The 19,008-nt window shown below is 32.6% G+C and overlaps 3 protein-coding genes and 1 long non-coding RNA gene across 8 annotated transcripts; 2 read left to right on the top strand and 2 right to left on the bottom strand.

Moving 5' to 3' along the window:
• The first annotated feature begins 2,887 nt into the window (after window positions 1-2,887).
• Window positions 2,888-4,874, top strand: LOC105782789 (uncharacterized). 5 transcript variants are annotated; one of them, XR_008192915.1, is made up of 3 exons: window positions 2,888-3,036; window positions 3,365-4,225; window positions 4,415-4,874. XR_008192915.1 is itself a non-coding variant. In XM_052626846.1 (3 exons), the coding sequence occupies exons 1-3, from the start codon at window positions 3,854-3,856 to the stop codon at window positions 4,379-4,381; spliced, it is 261 nt and encodes an 86-aa protein (XP_052482806.1). In that variant the 5' UTR covers window positions 3,597-3,853; the 3' UTR covers window positions 4,382-4,874. The 5 variants fall into 5 exon arrangements, 1 of the variants encoding a protein (XP_052482806.1); XR_008192913.1 differs by lacking the exon at window positions 2,888-3,036 and having other exon boundaries at window positions 3,169-3,990; window positions 4,107-4,225; window positions 4,372-4,874; XR_008192912.1 differs by lacking the exon at window positions 2,888-3,036 and having other exon boundaries at window positions 3,169-3,990; window positions 4,107-4,225.
• Window positions 4,875-6,245: 1,371 nt separating this feature from the next.
• LOC105782788 (L-type lectin-domain containing receptor kinase VIII.1) lies at window positions 6,246-7,325 on the bottom strand. Its single transcript, XM_012607781.2, has one exon. It carries the CDS (start codon window positions 7,323-7,325, stop codon window positions 6,246-6,248), a length of 1,080 nt encoding a protein of 359 aa, XP_012463235.1.
• A 3,356-nt stretch (window positions 7,326-10,681) lies between these two features.
• On the top strand, window positions 10,682-11,586 carry LOC105781288 (uncharacterized). The gene is made up of 2 exons (XM_012605823.2): window positions 10,682-10,982; window positions 11,080-11,586. Exons 1-2 carry the CDS (start codon window positions 10,682-10,684, stop codon window positions 11,517-11,519), a joined length of 741 nt encoding a protein of 246 aa, XP_012461277.1. The 3' UTR covers window positions 11,520-11,586.
• A 2,731-nt stretch (window positions 11,587-14,317) lies between these two features.
• LOC105782790 (uncharacterized) lies at window positions 14,318-17,039 on the bottom strand. The gene is made up of 2 exons (XR_001129911.2): window positions 16,781-17,039; window positions 14,318-14,935 (listed from the first exon to the last, which is right to left on the bottom strand). It is a non-coding gene; the product is annotated as an uncharacterized LOC105782790 (long non-coding RNA).
• Between the last annotated feature and the right edge of the window lie 1,969 nt (window positions 17,040-19,008).

Below are 19,008 nucleotides of genomic sequence, written 5' to 3' on the forward strand. Positions count from 1 at the left end.
ACATAATTTGGTTGTAGTGTTATTAATATACTATAGTATGTGAGATTCATCTATAATTGTGATCTATAATTGTGAACAATATGCTAAAATTTTTTATGCTTGATGTACACATTGTGATGTTTATATTGTAGTCAAGCACAAACATTGGTATGTTAAGTTTTTATTTGTATTTTTACCTATTATTGTTATATCGATACCCTAAACCTTTAAAGTAACATTCTTATTTGAATTTCAAATATCTTATCTATATTTTTTTAAGTCATTTAGTAAACACAACTAGAAACATGGGTGAATCCAGAGGGGTAGGCAATAGCCTTGGCTCCACTTGGTTTAGTTAGGTTAATTGTTCTTTTAGTTATTCTAAAACTTTTAGAATTCTGTTTAAGGTTTTTTAATACAAATTCATGCTTTGGCCCTTAAAAAAATTAATTTTATTTTAAGCTATTTAATAAAAAGTTCTAGTTTCACTCCTGACTAAAAATTAAAAAAAAAATTACATATGAAAATATTAAAATTTACATATAGTATCTAGGCATAAACCTTAACAAAAAGAAGCTTTAAGATTAATGACGTGAAAGCCATGAGTGAGTTCTATAACCCAGTTGATGGAGACTCTGTATCGGATTTCACCACAGTGGACCCTAGATTAGTACATCATCATTCCCCATGTCATTTGTTTCACGAGCTAGTAAGGAGAAATCAAATTGTGCACTCAACTATCTCATCAAAGAATAATGATGCATTGGGCAGAGGGACTAAGGCGTGTTCCAGCTTATTTGATTGAAAGTTTATGTAAACTCTGGATTTGTGATTGTCATTTCCATCATTGAAGTCATAAATGGCGACGTAGGGGTGTTGGAATGATTGGATCCCTCGCCAAAATGGTACAAGGGCTCGCAAGGATAGTACATTGAAGAAGCAAATAGGTTGAATTGTTGCACTGATGACTCTGGATTCTACTGGAGAGGTTTGGATGCTCAGGCATAACCTTGTTGATGTGCTTTTGACGGCTAGATGGTACATATTATTCCGTTACTACCGGATACTCCTCTACCGTATGAAAATGCTTGTGGCCTACCTGAATGAACCATTGCATATATGCCTCAAAGAGTTGTAAATTACCATTTTGGATAATTTTCCCATATATGCACTATTGAGCTCTCTGGTCCTAGAGCTCAACCTACAGTGCATGCTTTGTCTATCAATGCTTATTCTACCCCCTTAGATCTATTCCATAAATCTGTTTGATGTTCTTTGAACCCATTGGAGTATTTAACAAACCCAAATTTTTGTTTCACCCGATTAGAGTGTTGCCACACTACAATGTGAAAATAGATGGATGGGCACCTAAGCTTTGAATATCGCATACTGTTGGAAAGTTATTTTGGGTATGATGGAAAACATCGAGTTGTCCAGTACAACATCCATTGAAACTTTAAATATGTACAAACACAATTATATTCATTAACAAAAACATTAAATTTAATTAAATGATAAAAAAACATCAACATACCTCTTCATTGACTTGTCGACTAATTTCTCATTGCATCCAAGTCAAGTACCTTATATAACACGTATGATCCAAACGACTCCTAAATATGTTTAAATATTTAATGTGATAAGGAATTATAATTATTGATAGTTGAAGACATTTCAAGATATTATGCACGATTCTAGTTTTACCTTCTATTAAGAGGAAACTTTCATGGTTACGAAGGGATGTATGTTAACCATAACATTCGTATTTAAGCCAGTGTTTGAAAAAAGTAGGCAACAATCATTTAATTTGTCGATTGATTCTTGTGTTGCCCTGCATAGCGCCTTGTATATCCATGCTAGAGCCACAAAACCCTAACTAAATCTATCAGTTGCCTTAAAATACTCCAATAAAGGAAGATACATGCAATGAAACATTGACTTGTCTTGCAACAACATCCCCTCTATCATCCAAAGCATCTAAGCTCTGACATATCAATCCATCTCCTCCATGGTTGCATGTGGTAGAGGGGCCGGTTGTTCAAACCTCTCCAACCAAGTGCACTTCACTCTATTTTCATCTAATTCATTCTTTGACTTATCCTTAGATGGGACGACAACCAACAATTGATGGCACTTATATGTTGCGTCAATGTTATTGGCTCCAATTATCGCATGCTCGTTGATTGAAAGGTCAATTATTAAAATGACATCTTTTAGCATTATAGTCCTTTTTCTGGCCTCCGTCTTTCCAACAAGGTGACAAGCAACTTTGATATCAGAGTGATCTTCATCATCATAGATGTTAAATATAATGCCCTTAAATACGTGCATTGACCTCTAAGGATTTTAGATTATGTTAGATTTGAAGAACACAATCATCCATTGTTCAAAATTTTTTTATAATATCTTAAAAACATTTTCACAAAATTTACACAATAAAAAGAGGATTTAGGGTGGAAAAAGAGAAACCTTATGGTAATTTGATAAAATCCTAAACTTAAAATCTATTGGTTTGAAATATTCCTAAAAATTATTTTGCTTAATTTAATTATATTGTTAAAAGAATTTAATAACATAATAAAAAGAAAACGAAAATCTGGATTCTCTTAAATTTTTAAGTTTTGTGTTTAGATTTTATAAATACATATTTTAAAATTTTCAAATACTGACATTATGATTTTTGCATGTCATAATTTTAAAGTGACACATGTCCTACACTTACGGTATGTTTAGTCCGTTGTAATTGAATAAAGAAAAATATAATATCTGTTCAGTGAGAATAAAGGAATGTAATAGATATTACATCGTTTGATTGATTCCATGTAACAGACAAGAAATAACGATGTTACAAAAAAATATTAAAATAGTTGATAATTCAAGTATCAAATTGAAAAAAAAAATCATTAATACCACATTCAAGTTTAAGGACGAAATTGAATTTCATCTCTAAAAAAATTGGACCCTAACCGACCCATTTCATTTAGATAAATTTCTACAGTTGCATATGCTAAAGAGCTCTCTCGCACGATCTGCATTAACAAATAATCACTTCTGCTGGTAAACATTGATTACATTTTCTCTTTTGATTTTCTTTTTCCTTATTTTCGCTTTGTTTTTTTGTTTTCTTTGTGCCTTTTTGTTGTCTAATAATGTTTCTAAGTTTTTTTTTTTTTCTGATTCTTTATTTATTTTGGATGCTTTTTTCCCCTTTTAATGATTAATGCATGATAATTTCGATCTTTTTTGCTTTAAAAACATTGGGTTTTTAATTTTAAGTCTAAATTCGAATTCCATTGATCTGTTTTTATTGATGTTAGGGTTGCACTGTAATGGGTTTTTGCTTATATCTGCCATTAACGTCTTTATTTGTGTTTTTGTAATGCAGAAAATGGGGTTATGGACAATACTGGAAGGGTTTTTGCTGCTTGCAAATGCAATGGCAATATTAAACGAGGATCGATTCCCTGCACCCAGAGGTTGGAGTTTCTCGGAATTTTCTACAGGGCAGACCAAATCATTTAAAGGCCAGCTTATTGGTCTTATTTATGCTACCCAATACATGAGACTTCCTCTTATTCTACTCAATGCTATCTGCATTGTTGTAATGTTGATTTCTGGTTGATGATTGCATTGCTCTTTCAAGTTCAGATGTTATTGTTTATGACTTACTATTACGTGATAGGGATTTAAATAGCGGTAGCTAGCTCAAGTACTATCATATACCCCTATAAGTGACCTATATGCCATAAGTCGGGTTCAAACTCCACCAAGGGCAAGCCACTCAAGTTGCCTCTTAGTGGGCGACTGTATGCCCACGTATAGTTGAAGTGCTCCCAGCTCTGTGAACCAGGTTCTCAGGGCAGCTCCTCATGGCATGTTGGCTCTCGACAGAGCACAGGAGACAAAATCCTCTCTCAGGACAGTACCTTCGGTTGTTGGGGGACTGGCAACACTATTCCGTGGTTATTTTGCAGTTTCGACTCTCTACACGTGGTCGATTAAACAGGGCAGGTATTAGGCATTCTGTTTTGGCTGGTTTTGGTTTGTGATTTGAACAATTTGGCATGGATTTGTTCATTTAATACTGCAAGTTTCTATTGTGTTGCATTGATGCAAATGTTGAATAGGACAGAGTAGGAAATGCAGAACTGGATCAATTCCTTTTATTGGAACATATAAATTACGTAAACAAGACTGGTGGATCGAATCGGCTACCTGTCAAAGAGAGAAAACGGCTTTTTGGCAGGTCATAAGAGTTGTACTTTTTCGTTATTTTGCATTCGTTTGTTTTGTTTTCGAATTATTTGTTTTGGGTACTTTAGAAGCTTGCCACAGATTTTTCACTCTTGTTAAAGAATACAGGAGATGCTCATTTTGCTATACTGTTTGCAGGTATTCCTAGAATGTGATTTCCTTATCTGTTCATAATTTGCAGAATTCATGAAGTTGAACCCGGAAAATCGGAAACGTGCAAGAGGTTGTGAAAGATGGGAGCGTTCAGTTCAAAAAATCAGCGGATAAGTTCTTAAAATCGAATTTTAGGTTTTGTGATGGGATCATATTGAACTGGGAAATGCATCATTTGTATCATTTGGGACAGCTTCTGCACTGTCATTTTGAAGTACACAGTTTTATTATGGCTGAAATTTGCTATTATTTGGCATCACTTCATGTATCTGTTCTTTTGTTAGGCCTAACAGAAGTTTTTGGTCAGCTGGCACCGGGACATGTACATTTAATATTCTCAAATAAATTCATTTAATTTAAATGAATGAACATGTACACACAACTATAATTTTTTTTAAAGAACATTCCTTCAAGCTTGGTGTTCATTTAGATTAATTAAGCCTGTATCAATAAACAATGGCATTGTTGAAAGGGTAAATTATTCTCAAGGTCACCGAACTATTAGTAAGTTTACGTTTTTATCATTGAAGTATTCGAGAGTTTTTATTTAAGTTATTAGGCTGTTAAAATTTATTGTTATATGGCATTCTTTATTCGCACTGCTTACACCAATTGAAAGCTCTCCTCTTCCTTTTCTATAGTTTAATTTTTTTCATGAAATAACTTCAAATGTCATGGATCTATAAACTAAAATCCAAACAGTTTTCTTCTCTAATCTCCGATACTAACCGTTATATCGATTGGGATCTAAGACATGTTTTATTACTCGTAGATGAGTACTAATCTATTGTCTCAATTATCAAACCATTAAGTCCCAATTGTCAAATCATTGAGTGTAGTTAACAATACAAGGACAGTGAAAAAGATTAGGAAAAAGTAGAAAGGGAACAAATAGATTCGCTTGTTATCCAAAGAAGCAAGCAAAAGAAAATGCTAAGGGTGCATGTGAAGCAAGTGAAAAGGAAAAAGAAAACATTAAACATATAATATCCATTAATCATTTGGTCTTGGAATCAAATTCCAATCTAATAGGATCAGTATTCCTTGGAATCAAATTCCAGTTTAATAGTATCGATATTCCTACACCAAAGATGAACTATACAGTGGATTCGAATTAGAACAAGAAACCATCCTCCCTTTATTCGTAACTGCAACACTAAGAAGATTGGAGAAGAGATACCAATATCGAGTTAAACGGTTGATGAGGTTTCCTATGAGGATTTGAAAGAGAACCATCTTCCATTTAATCATTACCGCAACCCCGAAAAGATCGGAGACGAGAAAGAAGAGATAGGTTATGGAGACAACTCTAGACCCTTACTCTAGAGTTGAAAGGTAAAAGTACCATGGAGACTCTTGTACTAGGAGTTAGATTGCATTTTATCCCCTCTACTAAAAATATGGACAAATTAGTTCTTATACATTTGATCAAAGAGCAAATTAGTCATTCTGTTAAAAATTACATCCATTGCTACTGTTAAAAACTGGTTCATGTACGTCAAAATGAGGCATTGAACTTTCTTGTACAAATAAAAAAGATCACTGTGTTATTAGTGAGTCTAAAGAACATTGCCAATGGCCTATTGAATGGATTAAAAGCTAAAATACAAGACATTTCTTGAAGAATATAAAAGATTCAACTTGGGGTCTAAGCAACAGATCTAGAATTTCAAAGAATATAAATCACAGTAATGTTCAGCATATGCTTACAGCAAAAAACATGACTACATTGCATTACAAGCTACACACAGCAATGCATGAAGATGGCGTACAAAGTTTTGTCGAATAGCTACATTAGTAAACAACAAAGAAAAACAACAATACGAAATTCAAATCATAACCTTTATAAGACTCCATTGCTAAACCTTATTGCATTGATCTTCCTTCTCTACAACCACATTGACTTTCTCATACCTGAAATCTTCATGACTGGGTTGATACTTGACGGGGAATACTGTGTGCCTACTAACGAAAATCGCCCACATAAACAGCATCATGAACGCAAACAAGGCACCACATCCAGTAGCGAAAATCAACCTAGCGAGAATTGGCAAAGCACAAAACTTCCCCTTTTCTTCCCTAGTTTCCTCACTATCCTTCTTATCCATGTAACTTCTTGGATCAGCAGGCAATGAATGCATCCAACTTGGAACAACATTTACCCTGAATCTCCATGAATGAACATTAACATTGCTACTAATTTGTGAAGATTCATCACTAGTTGTTGATATTATACCAACAAAAACATCATGATTACCCCACATTTCTACCAAATCAATATGGTATGCTAGAATTGGATTCAAAGGCCTATTTTCATCTAATTTGCTTAATCTAACTTGTAAAAGTTTGGAACTCGAATCATAATCAACCCAAGATTTCAACACATTCCCACTGTTCAACACTAAATTCAGAGATGACAAATTGCTAAGTTTAACAGATTCAACACCATGAATATCAATGCTTACATGATTTGCATTAAAGTTTCCAGCTTTATCATCATCTTTCTTTGTATCAAATTCAATACCAAGGAATATATTTTCACCAGAAAGACCAAAAGACCCTTGGCCCTGAAATCTTGTGTGGAAACCATTAGGAATAAGCACAAAAGCTAATCCATCACAATTACCAGGAGCTATAGAAAAGGAAAACTCAGTTGAAAACGACACCGGTTGACCCACATTGTTTTCCATTGTGAGCTTCAATGGCTTGTGCAGCAATAGAAGCCCGGAACTAGGCGCGTGAGGACGCGTGAGCTGCACATCGGAGCTTCCATCTTCAACCCTTGCATCACCAAAGAGGGAAATGTGGGGATCAAAGCTGGGGTTGTTGTCAAGGGCTGAATGGGCAAAAGAGGAAATGGGTTTTGCTGTAAGGAACAGGAAGATGAAGATTTGGAGATTGAAAGAGGGAATATAGCTGTTACTGGAAATCGGAGCCATTGTTGTACAAGTTTTGGAGGTTTTCGAGGAAGGAAGGGTGATATTAAGGGTGATATATAAGGGGCTTCCTAATCAAAAGGGGCTCAATTTCAACTTTCGTGTTTAGCAGTTGGCAAAGATCCCATTTTTGGGTGATGGGGACTGTGATTAGCCATTTTCTTTTTGTTTCTTTATCAAAATAAAATTATTATAAAAAAACAATTATCAGTAGTTTCTTCGGTTTTTCTACATTAATATTAAAGAATTTATTATTTATTGAAATGTGTGAGAAAAATATTTCTCCAAAAATTAAATATATCAAAAAATTATAAAATGATTAAACTATTCAAAAGCTTTTATTAGTTTTCTTTTTTGATCTCCAATGCTGATTGTCAAATCAATTCGGATCTAAAGTATATTCTTTTATTCGTTGATGTGTACTAATCTATCGTACCAGTCGTCGAATCGTTGCTTGGAACTTGCTAACCAAACTTAAAAAAAAAAAAAAAGCTTAACAGCCTAGTGACTTAAATAAAAACTTTTGAATAGTTCAATGATCATTTTATAACTTTTTGAAGTTGAGTGACCAAAATGTAAACTTACTAATAATTTAGTGACATTAGGTGTAGTTTACGTACCCAATATATTTTTTTTGGGATGCCAATTGTCAAGTTTCCTATAGTAAAAATAGGCACTAAATTTGTCATGCCTAAAATAATTATTATGATATGATTAGAATTGTTCAAGTCGATCAAGGAAATGTTTGAAAATTTAATGATTTAAGTATAATTTAAAATTGGATCGAATGTAATTTGAAATTGCAATTGATGTGACATTTTTTGAAAATCAATATGAAAATATTTCTACTCCTTCAAGATTTCATGGTAAAAATCCTTGTTGTTGCACGAGTTAATCTCTCTCATATAGAATTATTGATGAGTTAACAATTATTGCACTCCTTGTTAAAATATCGTATTGCAGGGAGTGTGTTGATGCTACAATTAAGGAGGAATGTGTTGATGGTATCACTAAGGGAGAGTTTTTAGTGCTCAGGATGACGAGGATTGATTGGCAATTCTCTTAAACAAAAAGGGGAGAAGAAATTTGAGGAGGGAAGTTGGAACTTGCTGATGATGGGGAGTTTTATTTGATTGGGAGTCATTATATTTGAACTCTTATTTTAGTTATTTTGATTATAGTTGGGTAAATACGGAATTAGACATTGAGTGCTAGGGAAGTGTCCACTAAATCTGTTCAAAGATAGTTTCCATATTTAAAGGATTAGCAATTTATTGAAAAATATAAATGGACTATGTTGAGTATTAGGTTGATATCTAGCCCATAAATGAAGATCATTCTATTTAGGGAAACATTTTGTAAAGATTGGATTGAACTGAATCATTTAAGTAATCCTTTGGATCGTGGACATTTGGATTGGATTGGGACTCTAATTGTTTAGCTGTTAAGAGTCCATATTAGTATTACTTGCTATTATTATGATGTAATCAATTTTATCTTATTACTGTTTTAATGAGATTGTGATAGATCTTCTATGTAAGCATATTGAACAAAATTTATTTAAAGGAGGGACTTGTATAGGTTGTTGTACTGAGAGTTTAAGCACTTATCCTGTTTAAGTGAGGAACTTGCTTAGAGTGCAAATTGAAAGTAAATCCTTTGGTGTTGTATTTTTACTTGCTGAGTTTTGTGAACTTAGTGGTGAAAATATTGATATTCAAGGTTCAAAAGTGAGGAGAATTGTCACTAGGTATGAAATAGGTTAAAATCACTTGTAATTGTTGAAGAGAGTGGATGTTTCTCATTGAGTTAAGCTCTATAAACGTAGAAAAACCGAATTACGTAAATAATTTCTATGTGTTTAATTTTGTTTACTATTTTTTAATTTGGTGCCAAAGAACTGTCCACTCCCTTATTACTCCTTCTAACCATTTATAAATATCTTAAGGCCTTCCTTACATAACACCCATCCATCTACTTCTTTGATAATATAATGGGTAAATTTTAGTTTTAATCTCTCTACTTTTTTGAGATTATATAAGAATGAGTAAATTTTAGTTTTGATTCTTATATTTTACTCAAATTTGAGATTTAATCTATATACTTTAATTTTGACATAATTTGGTATCTCAACTTTTATAATATCATTAGTTAATCTAAATACTTTATTTTGATTGATGTGGATTTTTAAGAATTGGTTAGTTCGGTTAATTACTCGATTTCAAACCGAATTAAACGATAACTTCTTACCGAACTAAAATCGACCACCGGCCATTCTTTTCACATTCATAAAGGAAATACATGATGGGTTATTATTAAAATCCACCTTGAAAAGCTTATGATAAAGTTGGTTGGGATTTTATGCAAGACTCTTTGGTCTATACGAAGTTGCCAAGTAATCTGGTATGTGTTAATGCACCGTATTTCATCTTCCTCTATTCAGCTATTATGGAATGGGGCTTTAACAGAAAATTTTGTTCCAATGAGGGAATTAGACAAGGTGATCTTTTGTCTCCAAATCTTTTCGTTGACAAAGCATTTATGAATCGATTGCTAATGAGATTTGGAAACCTATTCGGCTATCTAGAGGTGGTCCTTTGCTTTCTCACTTGTTCTGTGTTCTACGAGGCCTCGTTGGAACAGGCTACGATTTTGAGCACACTATTGAACCAATTTCGTCACCTTCTGGTCATAAATGAATGCAAGGAAATCGAAGATTTTCTTTTCAGCTAATACGCTTGAATCAGTTGCTTCCCTTGTCTCTAATTAATTGGGGTTCCAGCTGGTTGAGGACCTTGATATTTATTTAGGGATGTCGCTTTTTCATCAGAAGGTGAAAAATGCTACTTTTCAATTTCTTGTTGATAGGGGTCGAAGCAAGCTTTCCGGTTGGGAGGCTAAGACATTTTCTTTGACAGGTAGAATTACTTTAGCTAAATCGGAACTAATGTCCATTTTTATGTAAACTACTATGATCCCGATTGGGGTGTGTAATGCCATTGAGAAGTTAGTTTGGAGTTTCATTTGGGGTTCTACTAGAGGAACATGCAAGGTGCCACTTGGAAGTTGGGATTCATGCTGTCAACAGTTAAGTAATGGTGGTCTCAGCTTACGGAAACTAGCGGATCAGAATAAAGCTTCTCGTAAAACTTGGCTTCCATCTTATTACTAAGATTGATGCTCTGCGGGTTTAAGAAGCAAGTATAAATCGATGGGGGATGTCCTATGTCTATCGCTAGACCCTGCTGTTCCTTTGGAGATCTTTGTACGAGTTTTGGGATGTTTTACGAGAAAGCATACATTGGGCGGTTCGAGATGGTCCAACAGTAAAGTTTTGGGAAGACAGTTGGATACCGGGTATGGGACCGTCAACGCATAAGTTTGCGATTCCAGGAGGGGATTGCTGTTCTAGTTATGTGACTGATTATGTGAATTGCAAAGGTGATTGGGAGTGGGGTCGGATTGTGCCTTACATCGATCACCAAACGATGATCAATATAGCGTCCGCTTCTCCTCCTTCTGCGGGTTCCAACCCGGATATCTGCTTATGGCGTGACAAGGCGAATGGCATTTGCTCGGCGGCTTTAGCTTATGACAGAATCACGGGCGGATCTTGGAAACCGAAGGACAAGAAGTGGAAGAATGTTTGGAAAATTCGGGGTCCTCAGAGAGTACGACAGCTTATTTGGTTGGTTTTGAAATTCGACTGGGAAACCAAAGGAATGGGTTTATTTTTCAGGGTAAATCTACTATTGAGGGGTGGTTCAGAGAAGTACATGCAGGGCTAAATGGTACAACAACGTCGCTAATGACCCGGATATTTCCTATCGGCCTTCCTATCAGACTGTTACTTGGTCGAGACCTCCCCATGGAGTGCTGAAGATTAATACCGACGGAGCACCGATTAAATCGAGTGCCATGGCTTCCGCAGGGGAAGTTGTACGCGATGACAAAGGAGATTGGATTTCGGGTTTCTCACGAAGCCTTGGGGTCGCTACTGTTCTTCATTCCGAGCTCTGGGCCATTCTTGATGGGTTGAATCTTGCTTGGGATCGAGGTTTCAGGAAAATAATTCTAGAGAGTGATAGTAAAGAAGCAATTGATATTATCAACAATGGTAGTGATTTCCTCTCCACTTTGGCACTGGTAATAATTGATGAGAGTTCATTTTGCTCCTATTTTAGTATTCAGGTATAAATTTATTCAATTTTTTCAAAGTAGAAAAATAAAAATACAATTTAAGGTATAATGCAGTGGTACAGAAACAGGCAATTGAGTTGCTGCAGCAAGAAAAAGACTAGTCTTGCTGAAACTGACTTTGTAAAATCCTATAAAACAGCAACCATAAGATGATAGTAAAAACTATAAAAACTATCTTTTGGGAAGTGGTTAATTTAGCAGGCGAAACCCATAATATAGCCATAGACAACAGGCATTGCCAGTTTTGCCGATGTTGTCAAGTGGTGGGTGCATGCTTGCCTGGTTTGACTGTGATATCTTGAAATTACAGCCAGAAACACATGTTTTATTTTTCCAACAAAAATGACCTTGATGGACCAATATTGAAATTTTGATTACACCTTTCTTCAAATCCTACCCAACACCTAAAAAAATATGAAAAAAATATCTTCAAATTCTCCGTTTTATTTTTGGAATTTAAAAATTCATATCCAATTGTTAAAACCATTAAATTCTTTTATTAAATTCACGGGTTTTATATTATGAAATTAAAAAATCTTGATAACTATGTAATAAAAAGATGACATTGTAATGATTTTAATTTAGCAGAAAATTTAAAGGTGTTAACAATTTTTAAAACCACATCAATATTTTAATCAAAATAAAATATTTAGTCTAACTAATTATATTATAAAAGCTAATGTACCAACTTATCAAAATTAAAGTATATAAATTAAATGATAAATTTAACTATAGTATAAAGATTAAATTGAAATTTCACCATTATTATATAATTTAGAAAAAGACTGAAAGGTTGTAACATGTGTCACATAAAAATGACTACATTACAAATTTGAATAGTCCAAGGATCAAAACTAAAATTTCACCATTATAATATAATCTAAAAAAAAAAAAAATGTTGTGGCATGTGCCACATAAGGAATGCCTGAAATTTTTTGTATAAAGAGAGTATAGTTACGTCAAAAATTAAAGTACAGATTAAACCACAAATTTGAGCATGATATAATGTCTAAAAAATTATTATCATTGTATAATCTCGGAAAAAAAATTTGTGACACGTCACATAAGGAATGTCAGGCATTCCTTTTATAGAGCGTAGAGATTAAATCACAAACTAAGCATAATATAAATATTGAAATTTTATTATTGTATAATCTAAAAAAAAATTGTTTGTTTGAGTCACTTTGATGACGAATGTGGTGCGCTATGTCCGATCGTTTAGGTCAAGTGTAGGGTGCTACAATATTGTTCTTCTTTGTTTTAAGTATGTTAGGTTTTAAGTTGATTACAGATTTTAGCATGGCGGATTTCTTAGTTCTAGCATTCTTTCCACGGGGTAATATGAAATTTTCTCTAACTTTTTATGTCATACTTTGTTAGGGATGTGATTAGTAGTCTCTCCCCTCACCCCAAGTCTTGATGTGCTTCCAAACTTAAACATGGTATTCACCACTTGTTTTAAAGTTTGGTTTTTTTGGCTTAGCAATGCCATTTTATTGAGATGAATAAGGTGCATTAGTTGGCTTTCAACTTCAATCTTGTAATGTTTAAACGCTTCAAATGCTTAAGCAAATAGGTGTAACAATACCACTCTTATTAAGTACAAAATTTCCATTTTCAAAGACCATTTTAAAACCATTTTTTATCAACAATGAGTCAGGCACTAGATTCTTCCTAACATCTTCTACATGGAGTATATTGCTAATATCTTCTGCATAAAGTATATTGTACAGGGTAAGAAGTTCCACTATGGTCATTTTTAAAATGACTTTTAAAGTAGATGCATTCCCCATGTAAAAGTTGTTCTCCATCCACTTCTTTATAAGTGGAGAACATCTTCTTTTCAGCACAAGAATGTCTTGGGGAACTAGTGTCAATCCATCATTGCCCAAGGTTATTGACCAAGTTGACCTCGAAGACAATTGTTGACAAATTCATTTATGAAACTTCCTTTGAAAGTTCATTCACCTCTATGACATGGGCTTGAGGAATATTTCCTTTTCTAAAAGGAGCCTTATTTTTGCAATCTTTGACTTGATGATTAATTTTGTTGCATACAAAGCATTTGCCATGAAATTTCTTAACAATGCATTTTTCCTTTCACGGAAAGCCTTTTCTATTGGTTCTTATTAAGGGTTTTAGTCACATATTCAATCGAAATTCCCTTTGAAGCCATTGAAGAATAACTTTCATTCTTCATGGACAATTTATTGTCCTCCTCTATCCTCAAACTAGAATGAGATCTCTAACTCTTATTTCCTTGTGCTTGTGCTTAAGGTAGTTTTTGAAATCATTCCAAGAAGAAAATTTTTCAATAATTGTAGCCACTTGGAAAAATTCACATGAAACCATACCTTCAACAAGAATTTCATGCAAGATTAGTTGAAATTCTTCAACTTGGTTTATCACATACTTTGAATCAAACATCTTGAAACCAAGAATTTATTTTTACTATGAAATTTTTTCAAGCTCACATCTTTGACTTTGCACTTTCAATCCAAAGCTTCCCATAGTGTATTTGAACTATTAATGAAACTATAAACATCATAAAGTTTATTGTCCAAGCCATTGAGGATGTAATTTTTCATACGAAGCCATTATGCTTGCATACATCCACAACAACAACTGTTCTGGAATCAAATTCTATTTTTGAGAGTTTTGCTCATCCTTAGTTGAGAACCTAGCCAAATTCAAGGTGGTCAAATAAAACATCATTAGGGATCGACCCATATAAGCAACGAGAAAGAAAGAATAGAGAAAGTTGGGCACACAAATTTACGTGGAAACAATCAAGGGGATAAAAAACTACAGGCAAAGGAGACTTCATTAATGAGCAAAAAAACGAAGAGTACAAGACGGAGAAATTCAAAACAAACCCTAAACCCTGAAAAACAAAACTTTCTAGCTAAAACACAAAATTCCCTTAAAGCTCTCTCGAAACTCTCTTGATCTTCTCTCAAAATTTGATGTTATGAAGATCGTATGAAGATGTCTATTCTAAAGTTACTAAGGCCCTTTTCATAGGCTAAGATTAGAGTTCTAATTATACTAAAATATGTATTGTATAATCATAGTTTAACTGGGAAAAGTAACCCTACTGAAAGTCTAATTACGTAACTGCTTTAAGTTAGAATTCCTGGCGTCATCGCAACGTTGTATGCTTCTTGTTGTGACGTTGTCGTCTGTTGGAGATGTCGCGATACTGAAGTCTTCATGTCGCAATACGAACTATGATAAGGGCCTAGAAGTGTCCGAAAATGCTAGACACACTTCACAGTTGCCACCACTTAAAGTTTGTTCCATCAAATTTTTTAGGTTTCTCACCATGCACAAGTAAGGGTGATAGTGGAATCTTCCCTTTCGGAAAAGTCTTACCTCATTGGTTTCATAATTTTGAGTAGATGTCATGTTATCTAAAAATCAATATAAAAAATTATTTTTGATTAAAAAAATAAACACTAGTATTGAACTTATGGCAATCCAACAAAGTAAATAGAATAAACAAAAAATAATTAAAGTTTTTAACTTAAAAATGTTAGGGAAAAAATATATAATTCATTTATTTGTAAACTTTGTTAAAACTAGAAGCAACAACAACAACTTATTGTGAACCACACACTTGTTCAAAATAAAATTGAAAAATCGGTATTTAACATTGTTGCCAAGAGTTAAACCTTTTATCTTTAAGGTAAAATTGCTCGTCAATTGGTGCATAAGATTTGATGCAATTCTCTTAAAGGTCCACAGATTTATGGAATAATTAAATTTTCTCTCTACAATAATAGTCTTAAGGTGAAAAAAAATTTGTGATGGCCTGATGATCAAGGGTGTTCACCGCTTCAGGTGTGACCTGGATTCAAGTTGCGCTAGTCGTTCAATTATAAGTTTAAAAAAAATAGAAATATATTTTCTAATATTTTATAGATATATGAATAATAAAACGAATCACCAAACTAAACAATGCATAATCAAGCCACATATCTTTTATATTCTTAAAATCTTATCTTCTCTCTTAAACTGTCTATTCATACTAAGAATATAAAAACTCATTTATTGTATAACTTTTAAAAAAGAAGAAAAAAGAGGAACGTGTGTTTTGGCAAATTAGCAGAAAGAAATTTTGGGTTGTCGGCATTTCTCAGAAAATGAAGGCAAGTCAAGGTGATGGGGTCACTTGGCAAGGAGCATCCAAGCTTTTTCTCTTCTTGATTGTATGGAAGTTTGTTTTTATATAAAAAAAATTAAATAAAAATGGTTTATGTGTCCTTTGATAAAGATTGTGTAGTCAAAGGAGGAGACACATTTCACATTCACAAGGACAATTTGTACACTCTAAATGTCATAATGAACCCAAACACCCCATTTTTAATTTCATTGCACATACGAAAATTTAATTTTATTTAACACCATGTGACAAAAGGGATGCTGGGGGTCATGTGCTTGGAGGGATAAAGAGCATAAATAAAAGAAAATTAAAGACCTTTTTTTCCCTTTAAAATTAGAGCAAAATTTCATTTTGTTTTTAAGGTCTCTCATCACATGTGTGTGATTCCTTTGCCTTTAGGACACTCACTGTGAGGCCCCAAAGTGGAAAGGGGAAAAAAGAAGTCCTTAAAATACCAAACTTCCACTGCCTTGGATTCTAATTCAAGTCCTTTAAACATGTGATTTGGGGTATTAACTTAGGGCCACTAGGGGCTACTCTGTTTCTAAGATAATTTATCTTGAAAATAAAAATGAGGTAAAAAATTTAGTGCAAGGCATGTAAGAAAAAACAACTATTTGACTTTTAATTTCAGGCACTGTTTTATTCATAATGGTTATGAAATCATTAATTCAAGGACAGGACCATCACTTATTCCTAGAGACAATATTTTCATTCAATAAATTATAGAAACATTTATTCCTCTAAAATCTCAAAAAAAAAAAATTTAGTACAATAAAAATATGGGTTGCTTAAAAATAATAGAAAAAATACATCAAACTTTCCTTTTTTTTTATAAAAAAAATATCAATTTCATATTTTCTAAAAAGAATAATTAAAAAAAAAGCTTTTACAACTAGTATAATTTTCTTGGGGGACCGATCTCCATTATCTAGGGCTGAGCTACAAAATTTTCATGAAACAAGATCCCATGTGTTCATTGGGTTTCATTACAAAACAAAGGAAGAAACCAGAAAAGAAACCCTACCAGACTCAAGTGAGAAAAAAACAAACACATGCAAAAGATTTTAAACACTATGAAACCAACACTTACTTGATTTGGAGGATGTTAAGGTCATCGGCGGCAGCCGGCTGGATATTTTCCGATGATTTTTTGCGGTGAAGGAAAGAGAGAATCATTTTTCATATATATATTTGAAGCAACCAAAGGAGGAATCCAAAGGGATAGCATGATCCAAAATTAGGGTAAAATCTTTTTAAAAATAAATATAAAGGATCAATGCGATCCCTTTGGATCCCTCCTCTAGTACCTGCGGTGTTAGCCATAGAGCTACTCTTTTCTCTCTCAAACACCTCTCTCTTCTCTTTCTTTTTTATAGAGGAAAGTGGTTTGAGGAAGACTCCAATATAAAAGAGGCTCAAACCCTCTAAATAAATCAGTCTTGTATTAAATATTGGTTTTTTCTTAACTAATCTCAATTAATTGTATTTAATAAGTAATACTCATAATGTTAATGAAAACCCTTTTTATCTAATAATTATTTATATTCTTTAATCAATTATATTAAATATCAAATTATTTTACTATTTTATTATTAAAATATTGTAATATAATTCCAAATTATTTAAGAATTTATTAAACATTGTAATATTAAATCAATGTCCTCCTTCACTAGTAAGAATGTTGACACCAACTAAACTAAGAATCAATCGACAAAAATAATGAACTTATATTTTAATACTATTGAACATGTGTTAAATCATAATAATATTAATTATAATTTAAAAGAATGAATAATTTTATAATTTCATAACCGAGTTGGTAACCCGATTAAGGATGACGCTAACTCAGTAAAATACTTAAATATAAGTATTAGATATATAACAAATTAATTATTAGGAATATTTATAATTTTATTAAAAATGTAAACAATTTATTATTTTGTATAATTATATGGGCTGTGCAAAAAGTAATGTGGGTTGTTTGTTTTAAGGCATTTGTGTTGGAGATCAACCCAATTAAGTAACGAACAAGTAAAAAATAGCGGAAGAAATTGAGAAATTAAACACACAAATTTAACATGGAAAAACATCTCTAAAGAGGATAAAAAGACATGGATAAAGATAATTTTACTATAATGGCAAAAGAACGAAAAGTACAAAAGATGGAGATAAAAACTAAACTCTGAAACCCAAAAATAAAAAACCCTCAAAACGTAAACACAAAATTCTCCAAAAGTGTTTTAATGGGTGTGTTTTCTAATTTTGTAAAAAAGCGTATTTATAGGCTAAATTCGTACGTCAAATAAATTATGCTAATAAATGCTAAATATATTTTACTAATAAATGCTAAATATTTTAGGAAATAAAATATATTATGTTTAACTTGACTTGCAAGCAATCTCTTATTTTATTGAACAGCAATTTGAGCCACACAAGACTAACAAATTGTCTTCATATTTTATTTTAATTTAGTCCATAATAAGCTATTATTTTAACATGGGATTTAATTGCATTTTAATCCCATCTTCTTTTATTATTTTATATTTAGATTATTTTCATTTAATTTTTAGTTTTAGTTTGATTTTGGTTTCAATTTTGATATTAGCTTTATTTTTTGTTTAATTTAAATTCCTACTTGTAATTTTAACTCATTATATTTTCTTAGATTTTTCAATTTTGTGATTTATTATATTCAATTTTTGATTTCTTTCTAACTTTTATTTTATGCCTACCATGTATTTGATAAAATGTTTGTTTGAAATTTAAGTTTGATTATGTGCTAAATTTGGTGATGGTTGGTTGATTAGTTATTTGCTAGTTTAAGTTAATGTGTTTTCTTGATTAATTAATTGTTCAATTATATCAAAATACTTAATACGCTAGAATTGACGCCTTTAGTGAAAAATCTAGATAAACGAGATAGAGAGTAGAGTTTGTCCTCGATAGTTAGATATACTTGTACCGGGTAGTGAGATCGAGAGAAGAACTTAGTTGGTAATTCCAAATTAGGATTAGATCGAGAGAAGATTCTTAGTTAGGACTTAGGAGCGGCAAACAATATAATCAGGATAACAATCGATTAATCAATTCACCATCATTATATTATTTGTAGTGTTTAAAACAATAGGAAAAAAAGTTTAGCTTAATTTGTTTAATTGATAGCAATAATAACAAATCACTTTATGATTAGTGGTTGCCTTTTTATCAGTCTTGATCATCATTGATTTGTTGGAGCATTCGCCTGGATCAACACAATTTGTTGCCTTCACAAACACTGTAGGACTCTTCATGACAACTTTCCCTTTATCTACATAGCCA

This window comes from Gossypium raimondii, chromosome 13 (genome assembly GCF_025698545.1).
Source record: "Gossypium raimondii isolate GPD5lz chromosome 13, ASM2569854v1, whole genome shotgun sequence".
Classification (NCBI taxonomy): Eukaryota; Viridiplantae; Streptophyta; class Magnoliopsida; order Malvales; family Malvaceae; genus Gossypium; species Gossypium raimondii.